The 23,881-nt window shown below is 39.3% G+C and overlaps 1 protein-coding gene across 2 annotated transcripts in view; it reads right to left on the bottom strand.

Moving 5' to 3' along the window:
* LOC124796254 (abscission/NoCut checkpoint regulator) overlaps window positions 1-23,881 on the bottom strand; it is a 149,757-nt gene that overhangs the window by 21,291 nt on the left and 104,585 nt on the right. For both annotated transcript variants that reach the window (XM_047260357.1, XM_047260356.1), the window contains one exon: window positions 3,161-3,251. In XM_047260357.1, coding sequence (XP_047116313.1) covers window positions 3,161-3,251 — 91 coding nt within the window. The remainder of the gene's footprint in view (window positions 1-3,160; window positions 3,252-23,881) is intronic.

The raw sequence follows: 23,881 nt of genomic DNA, 5'->3' as shown, positions 1-23,881 counted from the left end.
TGTTCTCACACATAATGTTAAGAGAAATGAAGTCATTTACTAACGTCTTTCAACATTCTATGTATTATTCTACTCACTCAAAAACGTGTAAATACTTTCTTTGCACAAAGTGGCCAACAATCATGGGGAAAAAATGGAAATAATTTTTAAATTGTGAAATATTGGAAATCCTATAACAAGGGCACCACATTTATGCTTGCAGAACCCATGATGATTCCCACAGAGAATATGTTCAGTCTCCAGAAATGCCATAATATGTGAGTATAAAATGTGTTCAAAAATTCAAACAGGTAGCCGTCTACCATATAGACTTACAGATTCATGTGTGCATTCAACTAACCTTCTTCAGACTGGGAATGAATAACACATTCCTAAAGACAAACTGATTGTCATCGCGCAAATTCTCAGTTTCCTTTACTAATCTTCTGAATATAATTCTTGACAGCAACTTGGGTGCATGAGCTGTCAAGCTGATGGCACAATAATTCTTGCATTTATCTGCCTCAGGTATCTTCAGGATTTTATAGATTATGATGAACTAAAAGTCCAACTGTGTGTGTGTCCAGTCTCATAGACACTATAACTTTAGTAATTATTTGCTGGCTCTTCCCTGAATGATTTTAGAACTTCCAAAGGACTTTATCAATCCCTTCTGCTTTGTTTGTTAGCAAGTCTTTCAAAGCTCTGTCAAAATCTGATGCTAATAACAGATCCATGATTTCTTCCAAACGGAGGCACCCACTAGTTCAATCATCACTTATCTGACAGTTTCTCCCCTGATACAGGCCACCAACATACTCTTACTACCTATTTGGTCTCTCTTCCGCATTTAACACTGGCATTTCTTTTGCACTCTTAATATTATTTTTGTTTTTCCAATGTCCCTCTGATAACTGTTTTCCTTTCAATTTCCTCACATTTTTCTTGCAGTCATTTCACTTCAGCTTGCCTGCATGTCATACTGATTTGATTTTAAAGTGTTTTTTTATTGCAGTATTCCTTCCTATTCCTGAACTTATTTTATTTCCTTCTTTCATTGATCAAATGAAGTTTTCGTTCTGTTAACCATGGTTCCTTTGCAGAGACATTCCTTGTACCTATATCTGTCAGTCCAATTACAGTGACTGCCTTTCTTAAATACGTCCCTTTCCCTTCAAACGACCTGCTTGCTGTAGCATTCATTATCACAGATTCTGCTGCCTCATGTAACTTTATATGCACATCACCTTTCTTCAATACTTCAATGTCCCACATCACAACAACACAATTCTTCTCAGTTATTTTGTTAAACTTCAGCCTAGTCTTCATCATCATTAAATTTTGGTCCACTTCTTCACCCACAGCTATGGTTTACAATCCAATATCATATTTTGGAAATGTCTGCCACACCATTATGTAACGCAGCTGATATCTTTGTGTGTCTCTAGGCCTTTTCCAGGTTTACCTTCGCCTCCTCTAGTGATTCTTGAACAGTGTATGTCCTACTACAATCAAATTCACTGCAGTCCTGAAACAGTTTTTTACATCTCTCATTACTACTATCAAGCCTGTATTCTCCCACATCTTTGTCTTCTGTCCCTTCCCCTACAGTAGTGTTCCAATCTTCAATGATTATTACATTTTCAACTCCCTTAAAATTATGGCTATGAGTTCAGTGTCAGCTCTCTCTCTCTCTCTCTCTCTCTCTCTCTCTCTCTCTCTCTCTCCCTCTCCCCACCTCTCCCTCATCTGGTGTTGGCATGTTTGCCTAGATCATTGTTGTTGGTGTTGATTTTCTGTCAATTCTGATGTGAATAATTCTATCACTGCATTGTTTCCAGCAACTCACTCTTTGCACCACCTCTCTGTTGCTATATCCTGTGTCTATAACTACTTGGCTGATACTACTGCATTGCTTGGCTACAGGTCCACTGCCAGCATCTCATCATGGTCTGGTGTACACGACGTGTAAACAAACACATTGGCCCAAATACACATGCTAGCTTACAAAACCTTGAGGCAGCAGCATCCCACTCTGGCACCTGTGTCACTGGTGGCAGTGCTAAAATTGCACAACTATTTCTGCTTATACCGACCACGTGTCTGCCAGGGCATGAAGCAAGTAACTGGCCCCAGAGGAGCTAGTTCCAACTGAAGCTCCAGTACCAGATAATCAACATAGAAGCACCATTAGCAGCCAAGCAGTTGTCACGAAAACTATCATTCTCTTCTGACCACTGCCTCCTTGGACTTTGTTTTTCAGGGCCACTATACAGCCTGGTTGAACTTAGAATCTGAGTGAAAATTCAGTAGTTACCGTCATTGATTTACACCTTGCAGGACTTTGACTATTAGTGTTAATCAATCATATTTTGTGAAATTTTTGAACAGCGATTTTCAAATATCCTTGTAGAACTTATTCAGGATCTGTTTACTTTGGGAATCTTTCAGGTTTGTTAACAGACATTAATTATTTTATTGTACACTCAGCATTGTAATAGAAATGTTGGCTGTACACTACTGCCTGGGAATCTTAATTATCTTGTGTGGTTTCGCTTTGGTCAGCACACCTATTCATAATGAATCCTAATCCCATTTTACTATTTTCTGCTACTGTTGTTGTTATTACTCTACATTCATTTTACCATGTTTTTCCACTTCACTTCATTTCTCCTCTTGCATCTAGAGTGACTCTTTTATTTCCATTTTCACATTTTCTAACTTACTTCTGACATTCCATGCTTCGACTCTTAGGATATAAATGTTTCGCTGGAGTTTGAATCCTTTTCACATGGTCATCTCCCCTTAAAAGAAAAAGTTTATAACCAGCTAAATAATAGGGTTCTTTGAGCCAGAGCATGGAATATCAGATATCTGTACATTATACAGAAGCTCGAAAAATCTGAAAAAGGTAGTGAAAGCTCAATATCAATCTAGTCGGAAGTGAAGCAAAGAGAAATGGAAAGACAATAATACAGCTGAAATTAGCAGCTGCTCCACAATTCTTGCCATCTGTGTTTCATCCCCCTACCCCATCCCTTCCCCAAAATTAGCTTTTCTGGATTGCAGAAGGTAGAAATTGCCCCTGTCTGAAGTGTTTGCCAAGGCTTGGCAGGCACTTATGTAACAAGAAACGAAGCGGCAGAAAGAAACTAAAACAACAGAACTTTGCATCACATACCCTTTTAATAACTTCTTCAGTAATTTCTTCTTCATCATTAGAACTACTTCCATCGATGGACATCTTCTTTTTAACACTTAATTTCTTCATCCTGAAAACATTAATGGATAAAAGGCACATATTCCATCTTTGCATAAATAAAATTAAACCTATAGCTAAAAGTATAGTTTATTAATGTCTGTAAGATTTATTTGTTTAAAATATTTTAAGAGAAAATATGTTTCTACATTTCACTCTTATCTTGATACATTTATACAAAGTGAAATAATATTGGAGTCAAGTCACTCTACATTTGGAATTGTCACTGTGTGAATTAGTCTGTAGTAGGGAAAGATAAAACAACTCTTTAAAACTCAAATAAATTGCAGTTTTCATACTTTAATGTTATTTAACATCACTTTCACCTGGTAGGTACTCTACACGCTCTCCTGGATGGCCTGGTAATAGGTTCTTAGATATAGGTCAGTCAGAATTTTAAGTATTTCTTTTCTGTATGTGATTACAGTAAGCATGAAACATGACGTGTGATTCTTAATTCTTCGTACTGCTTCTTTTGGTATATGTTTTTATTTTCCATATCTTCCTCTACTGTCTTCATGAGAAAATCTGCTACAATTACTACACACATCTCTTTTAAAAATGACTCAAACAGGTTTCACCGCCCGGCCAAGCCAAGTACATGGTGCTGGGTGTGAGGCTTAGCTGTGGCAGGCAACAGCCACACAGCGTCAGACGTGAGGCTCTGCTGAGGCCGCCAGTGGCCGCACAGTAGTCACTATGTTGAGGTAAAAGCTAGTGTGTTGAGCTATATTATCTGACACAGTTTGACTGTTTCCAAACTAGGTTTCTGTAATAAATTTTTTTCTTGAAAAATGGCATCTGTTGTTACCTGGTATATTCCCTTCTCTTAAGTAAACACTTTTCTTCAGGTATTGCTGTATGGAGCATGCTATTTGCTGACTTTGTGCCTCACTCGATAATTATAGACTCCATAAAAAATATTTCCAGTTCTTGTTCATTAAATCTCCCACAGCATTTTCTTTGACCTTGACATGGTTTTTTCAGTCATATATCTGGCTGCTGTATCACTTCATTAGTATCCTGGCTGTTTCTCAAATATTACGAGCCCGTTTCTGCTGGGTCACACATTTGATTTCTTGTGCACTTCTTCCTTTTAAAATTTTGTTCCATCAGCTGGTAACGTATCCCAGCACTGCCATTAGTTTCAGTACCACATTGTTTTCTCTTACATTGTTTATTGTTTCAAGCTAAAATCACAAAATCAGAAGACTCTGAACTTTCTGTTGGGAAATATTCATACTCAATGTATGAAAGCAATGGACCACAAGACTTGCAGTTTCAGTTGCAGATATGTTGTGCAAATGTTTTGCATTTGACATAGGGTGGAATTCCTTTCCTTTGTTAAATTAGTTGGTTCACTTTCAGATACAGACATGTCAGCAGTGACAGTTTCACAAGTGGGTTCATAGAAACAATAGCCAGAAAAATCAACACCTTTGAAACAACAAATGATTTTCAAACTAAATGTCCCAAACCTAGTGGAACTGAAATGAACTAATTAATTAATATAATCTCAGGGATGGCATAATTACCTTGTAAAAAATTGAAAATTTTGAAACCACATTGTTTACTGAAAAATGTATACTAGCTATTGCAGTACAGCTTCCGCTCAATAAAAACATGTTTTCAGTCTTCACCACCATTATTATTATAATATTATTGAGAGATTAAACAAGAACAAGGTGAAGTCAAAGTATAAATAATGGCAAGTCAAAGTCATATAAACAAGTGCATTCTACTGTTACATCAAGTTGACATTGGCTGTTCTAGCAGTGAGAGAACACGGAAGGATTATAGATGTGTGCATAATAATTTTAATAATATTGAAATTAATTTATATGAGTTCAACAGCATGGATTTGAGGTCTTCCAAATGTAAAGTCTATCTTAAATCCAACTACAGTTTTCAATTTTGTCATCTGAAATGTTTACACAGTCAGTTTTTGTGTCTTTTTAAAGTATTCATTATTTAAAAAATGACAGGAAAAACAAAGTAAGCTGTGTTTATTCTTCAACAAATGGCATGCAAATGTACATCACAGAACATGACACCAAAAAGACAATGAATTTTCTGGGTCTCTCAATAAATACAGAAAACGAGCATTCAGAAGAAGTGAACTGCAACTGGCATGACAACCCACAGAACATCAATCTATCCTGTGCACTGTAAAATAACAAAAGAGTGCCTCACATAAAGGAATTGTATTATCAAAACTGTTATCTTCAAAAATGAAAAAATCAATAAAATCCCAACATCATCAAAAGAGTGATGAATAACACGAGAATCACAGTACAAAGAATCCCAATATTATCATATGCCAGTCAATGTCAAGTCATCATATCAATTAAAGTGAGAACCTGGAAAAACAAGAATACTGTTATATATTTTTTTGACAATGGTTAAGGTAGGACAGATTCTCTCAACATAAAAGTGACATGATAAACAAATGCAAGCTAACACGAGTTCAGAAGATTAAATGCAAAGACAGAATATTACTGCTTTTGCCAAATAAGAAGCACTTTTGTCAAACGAGAAGCACTTTCAAACATAAGTTGATAAACAAATAGTATCACTCCAAATGTAAGCAATGTAAATCTTCTGTACCTATGCTCCACTATCATGATGCCTACAAATTAAAAAGATGTACCGAAGTCTCGCATTGTTTCACAAGAAAGAAAAAAAAGGAGTAAGTCTTCATACAATGGAAACACATTAACAACAGATGACTGTTATCCACCGTGCAGTTTATCTTTCAATCATAATATACACATAGCAGTAGCTCAAAATTGAAGCACACTCCATATGCAATACAAGCAATTTCCATTTTACTAACAACAGTTGACATAGGCACAGAGTATACTGGTTGAGATAGAATGAGAATCTGTGCTCCATATGTGCCCAAAATGGGCACAAGAACACATGGCAAAAATGTTAACAGATAAAACTTCATCGGAAAAAAGTCATAACGCTTATTCTTCATTCATACCGAATGGTGCTGAATAACTGAGTATGACCAGCTGCCCGCATCACAGACACAGTACCAAGTGAAAAGAGGCTGTATTTCAGGTTTACTGATGTTCGATGTGGGTCACCCCTTTATGATGTAATACAAAATGTAATTTTAAGATGTGTCATGTTCAAAAATTTGGCAAGAATTTGGGCCATAAGGTAACCAACAACCGTTGTACTAGGATTTTTATCGAGCTTGAAACATATAGCAACAGAAATTATTCTATGCAGTAGAAAGAGTTGTCAAAGAAAGACTTTCGCAGTTTGTTTTCAAATTTTACTTTGCAGTCTGTCAGACATTTTATATCAGTGGGTAAGTCATCAGAAATTTTTGTTGCTGCATTGTGCCCCCTTTTTTATGCTGAAGACAACCACAATGTGGAGTTATGAATGTCATTTTATTTCCTTCTGGTATTGTCATTAAGCACACCATTGTTCCTTTCATTTACAACAAACTTCACAAGAGAATAAATATACTCTTAAGCAGTAGTCAGAATGCCCAAATCCTTAATCCTGAAACAGATGTCTATAAGATGATCACGGGTGAACAGCACATATTATTTACCCCAGAACATTATTCCATGTGACATTAGTGAATGAAAATATGCAAGCTTACTGATTTGTCTCTCATCAAGATTTGCATCGATTCTAAGTGGAAATGTGGCTGAACTAAGTCGTTTTAGGCATTCCAAAACATGCTGTTTCCAATTTAAATTCTTATAAATATGGGCGCCTAAAAATTTTGAAATTTCCACACTATTTATTATTTATTCACCATGTGTTACACTTATCACTGGTGTAGTACCCCTAGATGTGCAGAACTGAATATGTTGCATGGTTTTAAAAATGAGAACAAGACCATTCACAGGAAACCAGTGAATGGTACTTTTGAGCACTCTGTTTGCCATTACTTCTGCTTCTGTACATGTGTTCTTGGACTGACTACAGAACTAGAGTCATCTGCAAAAAGAACTAATTCTACTTGTTGTATATTAGATGGAAGATCATTTACATATATGAGGAACAATAGTGGATCTAAGAGATAGCTTTGTGGAACCCCATACATGATTGCTCCCCAGTTAGAATTATGCCCCCCAGACTATATTAGTTGAATTAATACGTACAGCTTTCAACATTCTTTTGGTTAGATACGACATTATCCATTGTTTGGTTATACCATCAATCCCATAAAACTTCATTTCATCTAGGAGAATACTGTGATTCACACATTCAAATGCCTTAGATAGGTCACACAAAATACCTGCCGGTGCCATTTTATTAATTAATGATTGTAAACTTTGGTGATTTGGCAAACTCTATATCTAGTTACTTGATGTCACCCTCCCATATTTAACAGCTGATCTTTAATGTATCTGATAGTTATAAGAGTTAAAGATTAATGTTCATCTTTGTAATTTTTGTGTTGTTCACTGCAAAATGCAGTCATCATTCATTTTTGTCCATCCAAGTCTCACATCTGTTTGATAGTGAGCATCAGTATATGGTCACACTCTGGCTGTGGCTCCATCCATTTAGCGCAGTGTCAAGATGCACAAATCCCTCACCACTGACAGTCCTGCATTTGTTTCAGTTAGTGTCACCCTCCTGGCCATCAATTTCTTCTCTCATACTTTGAATGATTTCATCATCACTCAGCATCTGGAATCCAGGGTCCAAAGAATCAAAATCATGCCATTAACCTATATTTACTGTACTGCAATAGCATGTCCAGTAATTTTCAAAAATATCTTTGTTATGTCCTCTGCCACTTCCCTCTTCCTGTTCCTTTTCACACTCCTTTTCACCTTATTTTTTTGTACCTCATCTTTGGTTGAAATGCCTTTCAATTTGGTCCAAGTTCTTTTTTATGATGTTGCCTTCACCAAATTCCATGCTTCTCTGCTATCATGTACGAGCAGTCTTTTAAATCCAATTTTTGGTGATGAGCCACATGCCTTCTTCATTTCTATCTTCTAACAAAATTTTCCTCAATTGCTGTCTTCTGTAATGTCAGTTCATAGTTTTGATAACTGATAAGTACACTGGCTGCAACAAACTCATTTTGTTTGGTGGCAAGAAGAGTGGTTTGAAACATCAATCTTTTCAGTCAAGAAAGGTTTTTGTGGGTTGGGTGGGTGCATTGTCCAGAATTAATATCACCTTGCTGCCCTATTTCCTTGTGGCCTGTTGGTATTTTTTTACTTAAGGTACGAAAATTGAATTGTATCGTTCACAAACAAAGCATCAGTCATCCAAGCCTTTGGTTGACTGTTGTAATGGATGGAAAGTTTAACATTTTTGAAAGCACTGTTTTTTTTTTTTTTTTTTTCCTATCAACAGAAGGGGGAATTTTGGGGTTTACCAAACAGTTAACACAGTTCAGCATAGTAACATGGTCTCTACTAACCCTATGGACAGGAGCAACAGTTTCCCTTTTATAAACTAAAATTGTTTCAGGCAATAAGACCTGTCTCATCTGCATTGTATAAAATTTCAGGGTCATAAGATTCTGCTTCAGTTTTGAATTTTTCAATAAAATTTTCTGCTTTCTTTGGGCCCACTAATTGTTTTTCACCACTTACATCCAACTCACCAATACCTTGCCTTGCTTTGAAATTCTGTAGCCAACCATTCCTCACTTTAAATGAAGACAAACTGTTGATTTTCTCAGCTAAAAATTTTTCGCAAACAATCAGCCCAATGCTGGCTACCGCAAGAACCACTTGAATAAGCCCTCTTCAAGTTCTTTATTTTCTACTGTTCTCATTGCTTTTCTCAGTGAACTCCCATTTTCATTCTCAAGAACAGACCATGTTTAAAATTGAGGGCTTTTTTTTCACATCTGGAATTGCTAATGTTCCCATGCTAAACATCTCGGCTAACTGCTTACCACTCATGCATTTGTCTAATTGCTCAAGGACTCTTATTTTGTCTGCGAATGAAAAGAGAGCGTGTTTCCTTTTAAGGGACACATATGATGTATACCGTATTTACTCGAATCTAAGCCGCACTCGAATCTAAGCCACACCTGAAAAATGAGACTCGAAATCAAGGAAAAAAAATTTTCCCGAATCTAAGCCGCACCTAAATTTGAGACTCAAAATTCGAGGGGAGAGAAAAGTTTTAGGCCGCACCTCCAAATCAAAACAAAGTTGGTCCATTGTAATATGAGACACAATTTAGGTCGAATGAATGACGATACAGCTACAGTAGTTTGGTTCGAGTCGTAAGCATAGCAGTTAAGCTTTACCAGGTAGCCATTGCTATGCGTCAGGCGCTCCGTCCGTATTTATACGGGTACCCTTCCTTTTTCACATGCTTCGTCTGGTTTGAATTGTTTGCTTATTTTCCTTTGATCTGATAAGTATCGTTCTCTTTGGTATAGGTGTTTACGTCACACTAAGCTGAAAACGCATTACTGTACTGTGTCGTGCATTGTTTGTCGCATGACGATAATGAGTGTTTACGACCTGCCGCTGCTCGCAGCACGGCTTGCTTTTGTACGCGCTACCGCTGCTTACAATTTAATAAAAAATAAGAGAGGAATCGTCTCATTAGTGAAATGATGGCAAGAGACTGCCATTTGTTGTTACTTACACTGGTGCTTTCTTTGATAATGATCAACAAGAACCAAATAATAGATAGCGTATGATAGAAGATGTTCTGAACCAGAGTTTAGCGAAAATTTTTCTCCATTTGAAAATCTTTGCAGGCGCCTGTTTAGTACATTACATTCTGCACAGAAATTAGAGTCAGCTTAGATTTAAAAATCTAGTCAATTGCCGTGCTTCATTTCTGACTGTTTCACTATTAGGCATAAGAATAATATGAATATAAACATGACATGATATGTATATTCTTCCGCGTTTGCTGTTATCTCACTCTAGTTTCATAGTTTATTAGGCAGACAGGAATTAAATGAGATAGCAGCAAACACGAAACAATACATGGCAAAATGTTTATATTCATATTATTCTTATGGTGAAGAGAATACTGCATACGATTCACAATTCATAAAAGTTCCTATTAGCAACCATCTCTTCTCACAGGTAGGAAAAAATTCAGAACGTAGAGTTGGCCATATTGACAAACATCCCAAACAGTCTTGTCAGTCGGATTTTCGTAGTACATTGAAATGCTGCTACATTTGAAGATGAACAATACGGAATTTGTAATTACTTCGTTGGATAATGTATGAAAATGCAGTGGTCAAAACTCAGGGCAGAGACAAAAGCTCGTCTTCCACCCTTTTTTTTTTTAAATTTATTTACTGACGCAGAGGTTTTGGCGCCAGTATTTATCTTTGTGCCTACAAAGCATGCCTGTGTAGCGCTACTTATATTCGACGGCAGAAGTTAGTTGTGGCGGCACCTATCAACATTTTGCAGAACGAGTAAATACGGTATACGCAGACTGAAGCAACAAATGAAAATTTGTACAAAAACCGAAATTCTAACCTAGTCTATATCTACATCTACATCCACATTCTACACGCCACTCTATGATGCATGGCAGAGGGGACCCTATACCACCACTAGTCATTTCATTTCCTGTACCACTCGCAAACAGAGAGAGGGAAACGACTGCCTACATGTCTCCATATAAATGCTAATTGCTTGTTCCTTATCTTCATGGTCCTTAAGAAAAATGTATGCTGGCGACTGTAGGATCATTCTGCAATCAGCTGGCAGTTCTCTAAATTTTCTCACTAGTGTTCCTCAAAAAGAACATCACCTTCCCTCCACAGATTCCCATTTGAGTTCCCATACCATCTCCATAAGACTTGCGTATTGTTCAATCCTACAGGTAACAAATCTAGCAACCCACCTCTGAACTGCTTTGATGTCTTCCTATAATCCGACCTGGTGTGGATTCCAAACACTCGAGCAGTACTCAAGAATGTGTCGCACTAGCATCCTACATGCAGTCACCTTTACAAATGAACCACATTTTTCCTAAAATCCTCCCAATAAACCAAAGTCAGACATTCATCTTCCCTATCACAACCTCCACATACTCATTCCATTTCATATCGCTTTGCAATATTACGCCCAAATATTTAAACGACGTGACTGTGTCGAGCAGGACACTACAAATGCTGCATCCGAGCATTATGAGTCTGTTTTTCCTACTCATCCATATTAACTTACGTTTTTCTACATTTACAGCCAGCTGCCATTCATTGCACCAATTCAAAATTTTGTCTAAGTCACCTTGTATCCTCCTACAGTCACTCAACTTCAGCATTTTCCCATACACCACAGCATCATCAGCAAACAACCACAGACTGCTGCCCACCCTCTCTGCCAAATCATTTATGCATAGAGAAAATAATCGCAGTCCTAGCACACTTCCCTGCAGCATTCCTGATGGTCACCCTGTCTCTGCTGAACATTCCCTATCAAGCACACTAGGCAGATGCACTAACCACTACGCCACCCTGGCACAATAGCTTTGCACTACTGCATGAACTAACTTAGCACACCTCCCTCCTCAATCCAAATTGGGGTATGCAGCAGGGAGGGGGAGAAGGAAGTGATAGAAAGATACTTGTGTTGCCTGTGGGAGCCAGCAGGAAGGTGATGGGAATTGGATAGTGCTCTTAGCTGGTGTGTGTGTTTTGAGGCCTTCAACTGCACTGTTTCATCCATCGAAACAAGATCCTGACCGGACGGCACAGAAGCTTCAATGTTGGTCACTATTACTGTCAAAGTCATAGTATGAAAGTCTATATCCCCCAACAGCACAACATACAAACAGGAATGAAGGACATGTTTATGGAGAGGTCCCACCTGTTCAGTTCAGAAAAGCTAGTCTTATGGAAATAATCCAAATGGCACAGGCTGTGAAGCAGTAATTAAGGTGGAGCACATCTTATTAGGCGACATGAATGGTAACTGGATGGCCCAGCTGTCTCTTGGAGGCAGTTTGGCAGTAGGCATTCATAAGAAAACACAGCTTGTTAGTAGTCATGCCCACTTAGAACGTGGCACAGTGACTGCAGCTACGTTTCTAGATCATATGGCTGCTTTCACAGGTGGTAGTGGGAGGATGTATGGGACAGTCTTGCATCCATGTCTATTGTAGGGATATGAGGTAAGGGTTTTTCAGCATAGGTAGAACAGGGGTGGACAAGGATACCGCATGGATTGGGTGGGCGGCTTAATACTACTGTGGGAGAAGAGGGGATGATAGCAAGGAGGATATTTCTCATTGCAGGGCAAGATGAGAGATAGTCGAAACCCTGACAGACAATGTGATACAGTTGCTCCATTCATGGATGGTACTGAATCGCAATGGGAGTACTCCTTTGTGGTCAAATTGTGCAATGTGTGGGATGGTAGATGCCTAGTGGGACAAGACACAGGAGATCTGTTTCTTGGCAATTTTGGGAGGGTAATGTTAGTCTGTGTAGTGCTCAGTGAGACCCTTGGCATATTTGGAGAGCGATTGTTTTCACTATCAATGCAATGACCATGGGTGGCTGCGCTGTATGGAAGGGACTTCTTGGTGTGAAAAGAATTTCAGCTTTCAAAATGGAGGTATTGTTGGTGATTGGTAGGCTTGTTGTGGATTGAGGTACTGATGTAGCCATCCTTGACTGGAGGTCTGCACTGAGATAGGTGAAGTGACTGGGGGAGAAGGTGCTGAGGTTCTTGAGGAACATAGACAGGTGTCCCTCGGTCCAGAACTTGAAGATGTCATCGTGGATGTGAACCAGGTGAGGGGTTTGGGATTCTGTTGGTTACCAGCGATTCCTCTAGATGACCCCTGAGTGAATGAAAACTTTGGTCCTATGGAAGTATCAGACTTTTTAAAAAAAGTCTTACCTTTTGTTTCACTCCCTAATCCAATCATGTTGGGCTTGTTCAAGACCACCTCTCCATCTTCCAGTCCCTACAGCAGAAACACTCTTCTGCCACTAACCCTACCAATCAAATACAATCCACAACCAATATTGAAACCTTCTTCACTCAGTTTACTATTCCATACAAACCGTGCTTCTCCCCCACTGCCCCCCCCCCCTCCCAAAATCACCCCGTTACCTTTCCAGAATTTCCTAATAAAACCTTGCCTCACTGTCATTCCTCAAACCCCTCAACATGGAAATCAACCTCTCATCTGCAGAAAGAATTGCAACACACTACCTAAAAACTGATCCCAATCTCACAATACTACCTGCCACAAACCTCCACCACTGTGGTCATGAACTGTAGGGATTGTCTGGTGGGAGAACTCCACCAATTGTCAGATACATCCCCCTACAAGCCCTGTCACAGTGACCCCATTCCAGAAATTCAGCAAGATCTTCTGTCTCCCCCTTCAAATTTTTAGGCACACCCCACAACCTCCCCTCTGAGTCTACCTCTCTCCTCACCCCTACCATTCCCCTCACCACCTTGCTTATCACTGATGATACCACCTACCCATTTTCAATGTCTGTGGGTCTTATCAGTACTGAATACTATCTTTCCCAACACCTTACAACCTCCTTCCTGGTTACCATGACCAACTATATCCTCACCCATAATTACCTCACCTTTGAAGAAATCACCTACAAACAAACCTGTGGTACAGCAATGGACAACCATGAGGGACCACACTATGCAACCTATTCATGGGCTATCTAAGAGGAATCCCCCTTAACCACACAGAAACCCACACCCCTCAAATGGTTCAGGTTCACTAATGATGATACCCCATCCACATTCCTCCAGAACCTCTACACCTTCTCCCGTACTTGCTTCACATGATCCCCACAGCACAACAAGCCACCTTCCTCGATGTGGACCCCACTTCAAAGATGGCTACATCAGTACCTCCATCCATGTCAAACTTATCAACCATCAGCAATACTTTCACTTATCTGTAGTGACTTACAGTCACTCTTCAAATATGCCAAGGGTCTCACTGACCCCTTCACAGAGCAAAACTACCCTCCCAACCTCATCCAGAAAAAGGTCTATGCCTTTTCTCGCCAGATTTGGACACAAAGGAGCTCTTAGTTCAGTAATACCAAGGACTAGAGCAGCTGAATAACATTCTCCACCAGGACTTTGATTGGGAAATACAGAGTGGTCCACTGATCGTGACCGGGCCAAATATCTCACGAAATAAGCGTCAAACGAAAAAACTACAAAGGACGAAACTTGTCTAGCTTGAAGGGGGAAACCAGATGGCGCTATGGTTGGCCCACTAGATGGCGCTGCCATAGGTCAAACGGCTATCAACTGCATTTTTTTAAACAGGAACCCCCATTTTTTATTACATATTCGTGTTGTACCTAAAGAAATATGAATGTTTTAGTTGGACCACTATTTTCGCTTTGTGATAGATGGTGCTGTAATAGTCACAAACATATGGCTCATAATTTTAGACGAACAGTTGGTAACAGGTAGGCTTTTTAAATTAAAATACAGAATATAGGTACGTTTGAACATTTTATTTTGGTTGTTCCAATGTGATACATGTACCTTTGTGAACTTATCATCTCTGAGAACACATGCTGTTACAGCGTGATTACCTGTAAATACCACATTAATGCAATAAATGCTCAAAATGATGTCCATCAACCTCAATGTATTTGGCAATATGTGTAACGACATTCCTCTCAACAGCGAGTAGTTCGCCTTCCATAATGTTTGCACATGCATTGACAATGCGCTGACATATGTTGTCAGGTGTTGTCGGTAGATCACGATAGCTAATATCCTTGAACTTTCCCCACAGAAAGAAATCCGGGGACGTCAGGTATGGTGAACGTGTGGGCCATGGTGCTTCAACAACCAATCCACGTGTCATGAAATACGCTATTCAATACCACTTCAACCACACACTATCTATGTGCCGGACATCCATCATTTTGGAAGTACATCGCCATTCTGTCATGCAGTGAAACATCTTGTAGTAACATTGGTAGAACATTACATAGGAAATCAGCATACATTGCACCATTTAGATTGTCACTGATAAAATGGGGGCCAATTATCTTTCCTCCCATAATGCCGCACCATACATTAATCAACCAAGGTCACTGATGTTCCACTTGTCGCAGCCACTGTGGATTTTCCGTTGCCCAATAGTGTATATTATGTCAGTTTACGTTACCACTGTTGGCGAATGATGCTTCGTCGCTAAATAGAATGCGTAATTTCTCTTGTGCCCAGTGGCAGAACCGTACACGACGTTCAAAGTCATCGCCATGCAATTCCTGGTGCACAGAAATATGGTACGGGTGCAATCAATGTTGATGTAGCATTCTCAACACCGACGTTTTTGAGATTCCCGATTCTCGCACAATTTGTCTGCTACTGATGTGCTGATTAGCCGCGACAGCAGCTAAAACACCTACTTGGGCATCATCATTTGTTACAGGTCGTGGTTGACGTTTCATATGTGGCTGAATACTTCCTGTTTCCTTAAATAACGTAACTATCCGGCGAACGGTCTGGACACTTGGAAGATGTTGCCCAAGATACCGAGCAGCATACACAGCACACGGCCGTTGGGCATTTTAATCACAATATCCCACCCACTCCCCACCATATGTCATCTCCTTAACCATACCACCCATCCCTGGAGATTGCTGTTTATGTAAGACAAAAGTTGGGTCTTAATGCCCAGAGTCAGTAGGCAAGTGTGTGTGTGTGTGTGTGTGTGTGTGTTTTGATGTGTGAAAGTTCTATTTCAGAGGAAAGACTTAGTCTGAAAGGTGAAATATTTCTAGTATTCTTTTCCATTATGGTTTTCTGCAGTGCAACACCACCTCTATGTGATGTGTAGCAAGGTATCCTTTCAACATGAAGAGACATGTACAGCACAAAAGCGTACAGGCTGACCTCATCTGTTGATTGACAGAGATCGCCAACAGTTGAAGGGAGTTGTAATATGTAAGAAGCAGACATATATCCAGAGCATCGCACAGGAATTCCTGACTGCATCAGGATCCAATGCAAGTACTACGATAGTTAGCTGGGAGGTGAGAAATCTTGGATTTCATGGTCAATCAGCTGCTCATAAGCCACACATCTTGCCAGTAACTGTTAATCCACCTTGGATTGTTTGATTTTGTACTTGTGGTGGCAGGTGTCTTTTTTTCAATTTGGGAGTATTTAACCTGAGCCTAAATTAGCATTCTGTATGTGTTTGCTACATGGTTCTCGCTAGTAACTACATTTTTGGGTGATAGCATTATACTTATCTCATGTAGAAATTAACTGTTTTCCCAGTAAGAATGCTACAAGTCACAGTGAACAGCATAACTTAGTCTTAAGAGTTCTAAGTGGTTTGCATTCTGCAAATGATTGATGATGCACCTGTCATTGAGATAGTTCGTGTACTGCAATATATGTTATTTTTCTGTTCCAAAATCTTTTCAAATAGTTATGGTGCACTTGATATTTTAAACCATAGCCTACTGTACCACTATAACCCAGATGTGTATTCATTACATCAATTCTCTGTGATGCCTCTTCCAAGATACATTGTATATCAGCGTCTGTGAATTTGATTTTAGAAAATTATTTTATGAGTACTAATTTAGTTAAAAGTTCATCCAAACATAGTATGAGGTATTTGTGCTTTATTTTATTGTATTATTTGTACTTCTGAAATCCCCACAAACTCTTAAGGATCCACCGAGTTCCTTCACAACTACTATGAGTATCGCCTAGCTAGTACAGTAGTGATCATCAAATCACGGCCTGTATCAAGTATCTGTGCAGCACTTTGGTTCTCAGCCATATTTTGTAATAATATGTATCTACTAACTAAAACAAATTCAAAAATATCAGCTAACGTTAAGAGGTTCTTAAGAGTGTAGCCTTCCTGCTCAGTAACAAACAAAAATACTCTCAATGAGACACCAGTTTGTTGATGCTGTCACTGTAGAATGTTTGATTTTGTTGACGGACTCACCATCTCGCCTCTGCTCGCATGCTTCATTACTATTATAGTGAAGCAAGCCCTTTTTGTTGTTCTGTAAGTTGAAAATGAAAACTGGATAGGGCCAAGTTGGGACCGTATGAAGGATAAATGATGACAGTAAACCCAAGGTGTCAGATTGTTGCAGAGTTTGCAACACTCGTATGTTATCCAGTATTGTCGTGCTGAAGAAGACGATGCTCCATATGTGGCTGAACTCTTCAGATTCAAATGCCAATTACAGCATGCTGTTTCCCATGTACCGACATTGTTTAGTTACACACCGTCATGTCACGTGGTACAATTCAGACCTCTCTAGCAGCAGAGGGCTGCAAATATGCTGACATGCGGAATAAAGCTGGAGAATGTTAATAAGTTTATTTTATTCAAAAAACTTCCAGTTTTCATGTAAAAAATTCGGAGGCAATCAGCGCACCCTTGTATCTGACTTCACGAGTTTTAATATGTTGATCACTGTTGTAGAAATTATGTATTTACGAGCTGGTGAACATATGATGTCTAGTTTAAGGAAGTGGGACTTCACTTTTCGCATATCGGTGTTGTTTAAATAGTATTTGTGGAAGCTGCTACCATTTTACTTACACATTCAAGCAAACTTTACTGCATTTTAAGATTGTTGTTAATTTATTTTCATGTTGAAGTGAATTACTGTAGGACCATCACATTAATTATTTCATTGCTTTGATTTAATGAATAAATTATCATATAAAACAAGTCATTCCACAGAATATAACTCTTTTTCATCATTGTCATCATCACTTTTATTTAAAAATTTGCATTACATTGATCCACAATTCTAAACAGAGCCTTGCATTGCCCTCTGTCTTCAGTGCTAATGCTCATCTCAGATTTTATTTAATACACAGCATTAGTGCAAGTCCATAGCATGATCCAGAGGTGCAAATAGATGATGCAAAGGAAACTGAAGACCCACTCAACCGTCATGAAGCTTTTGACAGGAGTGGCTACTTTCAATGCTCATAATAGTAGGGATTTACCAGTGCTGCCCTACAGAGGACCATTGACGACATCTAGATCTAACATCTTTTAGTCGGCCTGCAACAAGAACTTCTAAAGCAGGTTAGTTTCCCCAGGAGAGGGAGCAATACTGCAAGCTGTGGTGCTGCATAGTGTGATGTTTATCATCAGTGCCAGGATGCTGTGGGCTGCCAATTCAAACCAAAACACCAGCAATTATTTGTTGTTTAATATTTATTATTTCAGGAAGGTTCTTGATATATCATGTTTGTACATACACCAGCATTCTGTGATATTCGATGTTTATACAAACAGCTGCACAGTCTGTTTACAAAGTCACTTCTCTTCTGGCTGCATGCTGATGTTCATAATAAGTATGCTTTAGTGCTAAGTGTTGTGTTTCTTTGACAACCTTGCTTTCAGATTTGTATTTGATTCTAGTTACGACATGACAGTATTTCCAGATATTACTGTCATCAGTAACTGAACAATAACAAAGAATAATTAAGTTTCACGAATCCCTGCTTGAATAAGAATTTGGATATTTCAACTAACTACTGTACAGGTAAATCAAGACTGAGGTCAGAAACGTGATTTACTGCAAACATAGTTACAACTTTTATTCCCATCAACTTATGCCCCTGCCATACCTGCACACAGCTGCATGTGTGCCTTCCATTGTCACCCTCTACAACAACTCTGCTGTTTTTGCTTTTAACTCTTCAACAGATGAAAAATGTGTTCCCATGCATACACTCTTCACTTTTGGGAACAGACAAAAGTCACAAGGAGCCAGATATAGTGAATACAGAGTGTGTTCCAGCAATGGAATATGCTTGTGCACTAAAATCTGTTTCCCAGATACAACATTATGGGCTGGCACTTTATTCTGAAGCAGAATTCATATGTTATACTTCCACAAATCGAGGCTTTTCTTCCTTACTGTTTCACTCATCTTGATCAGGACTTCTCTGTAGTATTTCTGATTAACAGTTTGACCCTGAGGCACACATTCAGTAGTGATAACATCCCTGCTATCAGAAAAAAAGGCAGCACTGCCTTCAGTTTTGACATGCTCATTCATGCTTTTTCCATTCTTAGTGAACCCAATGATGTTTTGTTTATGGGTCATAATGAAAGATCCACATTTGATCACATGCTGACATGTGTGAGCAAGTGCGGTTCTTATTTGAGCCATTCCATGACATCAGAGTGTGTTGTTCTTATGCCTGAGAGAAGTGTTTTGGAACCAGTTTTGCATAAACATTTGTCATGTTTAACTCACCATGATAATTTTCTTTACCATCTCTTAATCATGTTCACCATGTCTGTGATCATTGCAATGCTCAGACAACACTAGTTCCACACAATTTCATTAATTTTCTGAAGTTTTGCTTCAGTTCTTGAACTCACCTAGTATGTTCATCATTTTCACCTCATTCTGACCTTCTGAAAACCATCTGCGCCTTTCACAAATTAACACATGACATAGCATTATCACCAAATGCATCCATTAATACATGAAAACATTCCATTAGCAACTGTTTTAATCTCACAAGGAATTTGAGGCTAATGCGCTGCTAGATTTTCAAGTTCACTATGGTCGCGGCACTACTACAGAGAGACATCCTCTTCAACCAAGGCTCAAAAGCAAACTAAAGCAGGCAAGACAAAACAAATGGTGGCTGCTCTTACAGGTTCAAAGTCAACTGCATTTCAATACCAACATACCCCATCTAGCTGTGTGGTAGGACGTGCGGAGTCTCATTATTTAATTTATACATCTTTATTTATATTAAACAAAAAGAGTTCAGAGGAGAAAAAATATTGTTGTCAAGAGTGGTATAATAACGAGAAGGATAGTCTCATCTTGCTCTGTTGCAATTGCACTTAAAGATTTTTACAAAAAGATTAAAATATGCCATTATTAAATACTTTGGTAAAAGTGGCAGCAGGTGAAACACAAAAAAATGCTAACTTTTTCATTTTTCACCTCATCTTGCAAAACTGGTAATGGATTAAAGAATAGTATTTCACTATATTATTATTATTATTATTATTATTATTATTATTATTATTATTTTATACACTTAATACATCACAGTTTGGATTCAGAAGGGAAAAAAAGAACACTCACCTATGTCCTTACAATAAAAATAGATAAATACTACATAGAAAATGTTAATAAAATGTAAATGCAGGGAAGAACTTGACTAACAGTTTGTAAAAACACTGAAGGAGCAATCACTTCAAAAAGCCTTATATGAAAATGCAGCAGCAGCAAGAAGAAGAAGAATATGTCACTACTATTTAGCTAATGCAACTTGACATCCACAAATCGACAGGGAAATCATCTGTGAGATGTTCTAACTGAAAGTCTAATTCTCTTTACACAGGCAGTAAAAGAAGTTTTGCAACAACCTCAATTTATTTTTATTTTCATGCTAATTTCCACTGTACTCAAAATTGCTCTTCATCCTTTGGAACAATTCTTTGAATCTTATCCTAAAGAAATCGTATGGCACTGGGTATTGTGAACTGGTCAACGCTCAAAGCAAGCAATAAGGAAATCTTCAAATTAGTGTTGGAGTTGTACTGAAAAGACAGATTGCTGCAAGTAACAATGTTACTTCAAGCAGGAAAAAGGAGGATTAAGAGATAACATTTCATCAGCAACAACGTTATTAGAGATGGACTGCGGAATCATTAAGAACCCATCATAGCATAAAATTAGTTTAAAAAAAAAAAGTGTAATTGCTTCCAACTATGAAACTGTTGAGGAAAGAGTGGTTTCGCACTCAAGTCAATAACTGGAAGGTGTTACCAGCCATTGTCATCAAAAGTTGCAGCACAGAATCATTTCAATAAACTATGTGACTGACTTGACTGAAATACCTTAACAGTGAAATAAAACTTAGGAATGACTCTTAATGTGCTTAAAATTGGCTGGAAGATACACAGATGTATTGCAGGAGTGAACAAAAACTATCCTGCTTATTAGAGGACCAGTCCATATCAAATCAGCCAACTTTCATTATTTTTTGGAACGTAATGTTCCAGGTTTCCCTGATTTTTCAATATCTGACAGTTCCTATACAGTCAACAAATACTGGAAACTCTAACAGCATTTGACCTAGACAGTGTTTTGACTTCTGCATCTCAAAATATGGAAAACCATTCGATTTTTTGAACAATTGGATGAGTAAACTTGAATATAAATGCACAAGTACTGTAGTTGACTCTGGTGTCATTTTAAAGCTCTTTAACTATTCTTCGACATGACATTCACTACAACACTACTGTGATATTAAATCAGTCTTGCAAAAAACACAATTCTGGGTTTTAAAAAACCTCAAAAACACACTTTTTATTTTTTTCTCAGAAATATATGTATGATTCTTACATATTCCATTTTACCTCTGATAAAATTTGAAGATGTAAAAAAGGACGTGTTGAAAAATAAAGGTCTTTAAATATGTCTGCTTGTGTCTGTATGTGTGGATGGATATGTGCGTGTGTGTATACCCGTCCTTTTTTCCCTCTAAGGTAAGTCTTTCCGCTCCCGGGATTGGAGTGACTCCTTACCCTCTCCCTTAAAACCCACTTCCTTTCGTCTTCCCCTCTCCTTCCCTCTTTCCTGATGAGGCAACAGTTTGTTGCGAAAGCTTGAATTTTGTTTATATATATATAATACTTATCAAACAAAAGCGCTGGCAGGTCAATAGACACACAAACAAACATACACACAAAATTCTAGCTTTTGTAACCAACGGTTGCTTCGTCAGGAAAGAGGGAAGGAGAGGGAAAGGCGAAAGGATGTGGGTTTTAAGGGAGAGGGTAAGGAGTCATTCCAATCCCGGGAGCGGAAAGACCTACCTTAGGTGGAAAAAAGGACGGGTATACACTCGCACACACACACATATCCATCCGCACATACACAGACACAAGCAGACATTTGTAAAGGCAAAGAGTTTGGGCAGAGATGTCAGTCGAGGCGGAAGTAAAGAGGCAAAGATGTTGTTGAAAGACAGGTGAGGTATGAGCGGCGGCAACTTGAAATTAGCGGAGGTTGAGGCCTGGCGGATAACGAGAAGAGAGGATATACTGAAGGGCAAGTTCCCATCTCCGGAGTTCTGACAGGTTGGTGTTAGTGGAAAGTATCCGGTAACCCGGACGGTGTAACACTGTGCCAAGATGTGCTGGCCGTGCACCAAAGCATGTTTAGCCACAGGGTGATCCTCATTACCAACAAACACTGTCTGCCTGTGTCCATTCATGCGAATAGACAGTTTGTTGCTGGTCATTCCCACATAGAAAACTTCACAGTGTAGGCAGGTTAGTTAGTAAATCACGTGGGTGCTTTCACACGTGGCTCTGCCTTTGATCGTGTACACCTTCCGGGTTAAAGGACTGGAGACGGTGGTGGTGGTGGGAGGGCGCATGGGACAGGTTTTACACCGGGGGCGGTTACAAGGGTAGGAGCCAGAGGGTAGGGAGGGTGGTTTGGGGATTTCATAGGGATGAACTAAGAGGTTACGAAGGTTAGGTGGACGGCGGAAAGACACTCTTGGTGGAGTGGGGAGGATTTCATGAAGGATGGATCTCATTTCAGGGCAGGATTTGAGGAAGTCGTATCCCTCCTGGAGAGCCACATTCAGAGTCTGATCCAGTCCCAGAAAGTATCCTGTCACAAGTGGGGCACTTTTGTGGTTCTTCTGTGGGAGGTTCTGGGTTTGAGGGGATGAGGAAGTGGCTCTGGTTATTTGCTTCTGTACCAGGTCGGGAGGGTAGTTGCGGGATGCGAAAGTTGTTTTCAGGTTGTTGGTGTAATGGTTGAGGGATGGGACCGTTTGATGTGGAATGGGTGGTAGCTGTCATAATGGAGGTACTGTTGCTTGTTGGTGGGTTTGATGTAGACGGACGTGTGAAGCTGGCCATTGGACAGATGGAGGTCAACGTCTAGGAAAGTGGCATGGGATCTGGAGTAGGGCCAGGTGAATCTGATGGAACTAAAGGAGTTGAGGTTGGAGAGGAAATTCTGGAGTTCTTCTTCACTGTGAGTCCAGATCATGAAGATGTCATCAATAAATCTGTACCAAACTTTGGGTTGGCAAGCCTGGGTAACCAAGAAGGCTTCCTCTAAGCAACCCATGAATAGGTTGGCGTACGAGGGGGCCATCCTGGTACCCATGGCTGTTCCCTTTAATTGTTGGTATGTCTGGCCTTCAAAAGTGAAGAAGTTGTGGGTCAAGATGAAGCTGGCTAAGGTAATGAGGAAACAGGATTTAGGTAGGGCGGCAGGTGATCGGCGTGAAAGGAAGTGCGAGGCCCTGGACGTGCGGAATATTTGTGTATAAAGAAGTGGCATCAATGGTTACAAGGATGGTTTCTGGGGTAACAGACTGGGTAAGGATTCCAGGCGTTCGAGAAAGTGGTTGGTGTCTTTGATGAAGGATGGGAGACTGCATGTAATGGGTTGAAAGTGTTGATCTACGTAGGCAGAAATATGTTCTGTGGGGGCTTGGTAACCAGCTACAATGGGACAGCTGGGATGATTTGGTTTGTGAATTTTAGGAAGAAGGTAAGGGTGCGGGGTGTCTGTGGGGTCAGGAGGTTGATGGAGTCAGGTGAAAGGTTTTGTAGGGGGCCTAAGGTTCTGAGGATTCCTTGAAGCTCCGCCTGGACATCAGGAATGGGATTACCTTGGCA

The sequence above is a fragment of the Schistocerca piceifrons genome, chromosome 4 (genome assembly GCF_021461385.2).
Source record: "Schistocerca piceifrons isolate TAMUIC-IGC-003096 chromosome 4, iqSchPice1.1, whole genome shotgun sequence".
Classification (NCBI taxonomy): Eukaryota; Metazoa; Arthropoda; class Insecta; order Orthoptera; family Acrididae; genus Schistocerca; species Schistocerca piceifrons.
This window is presented reverse-complemented; position numbering and strand designations above follow the sequence as displayed.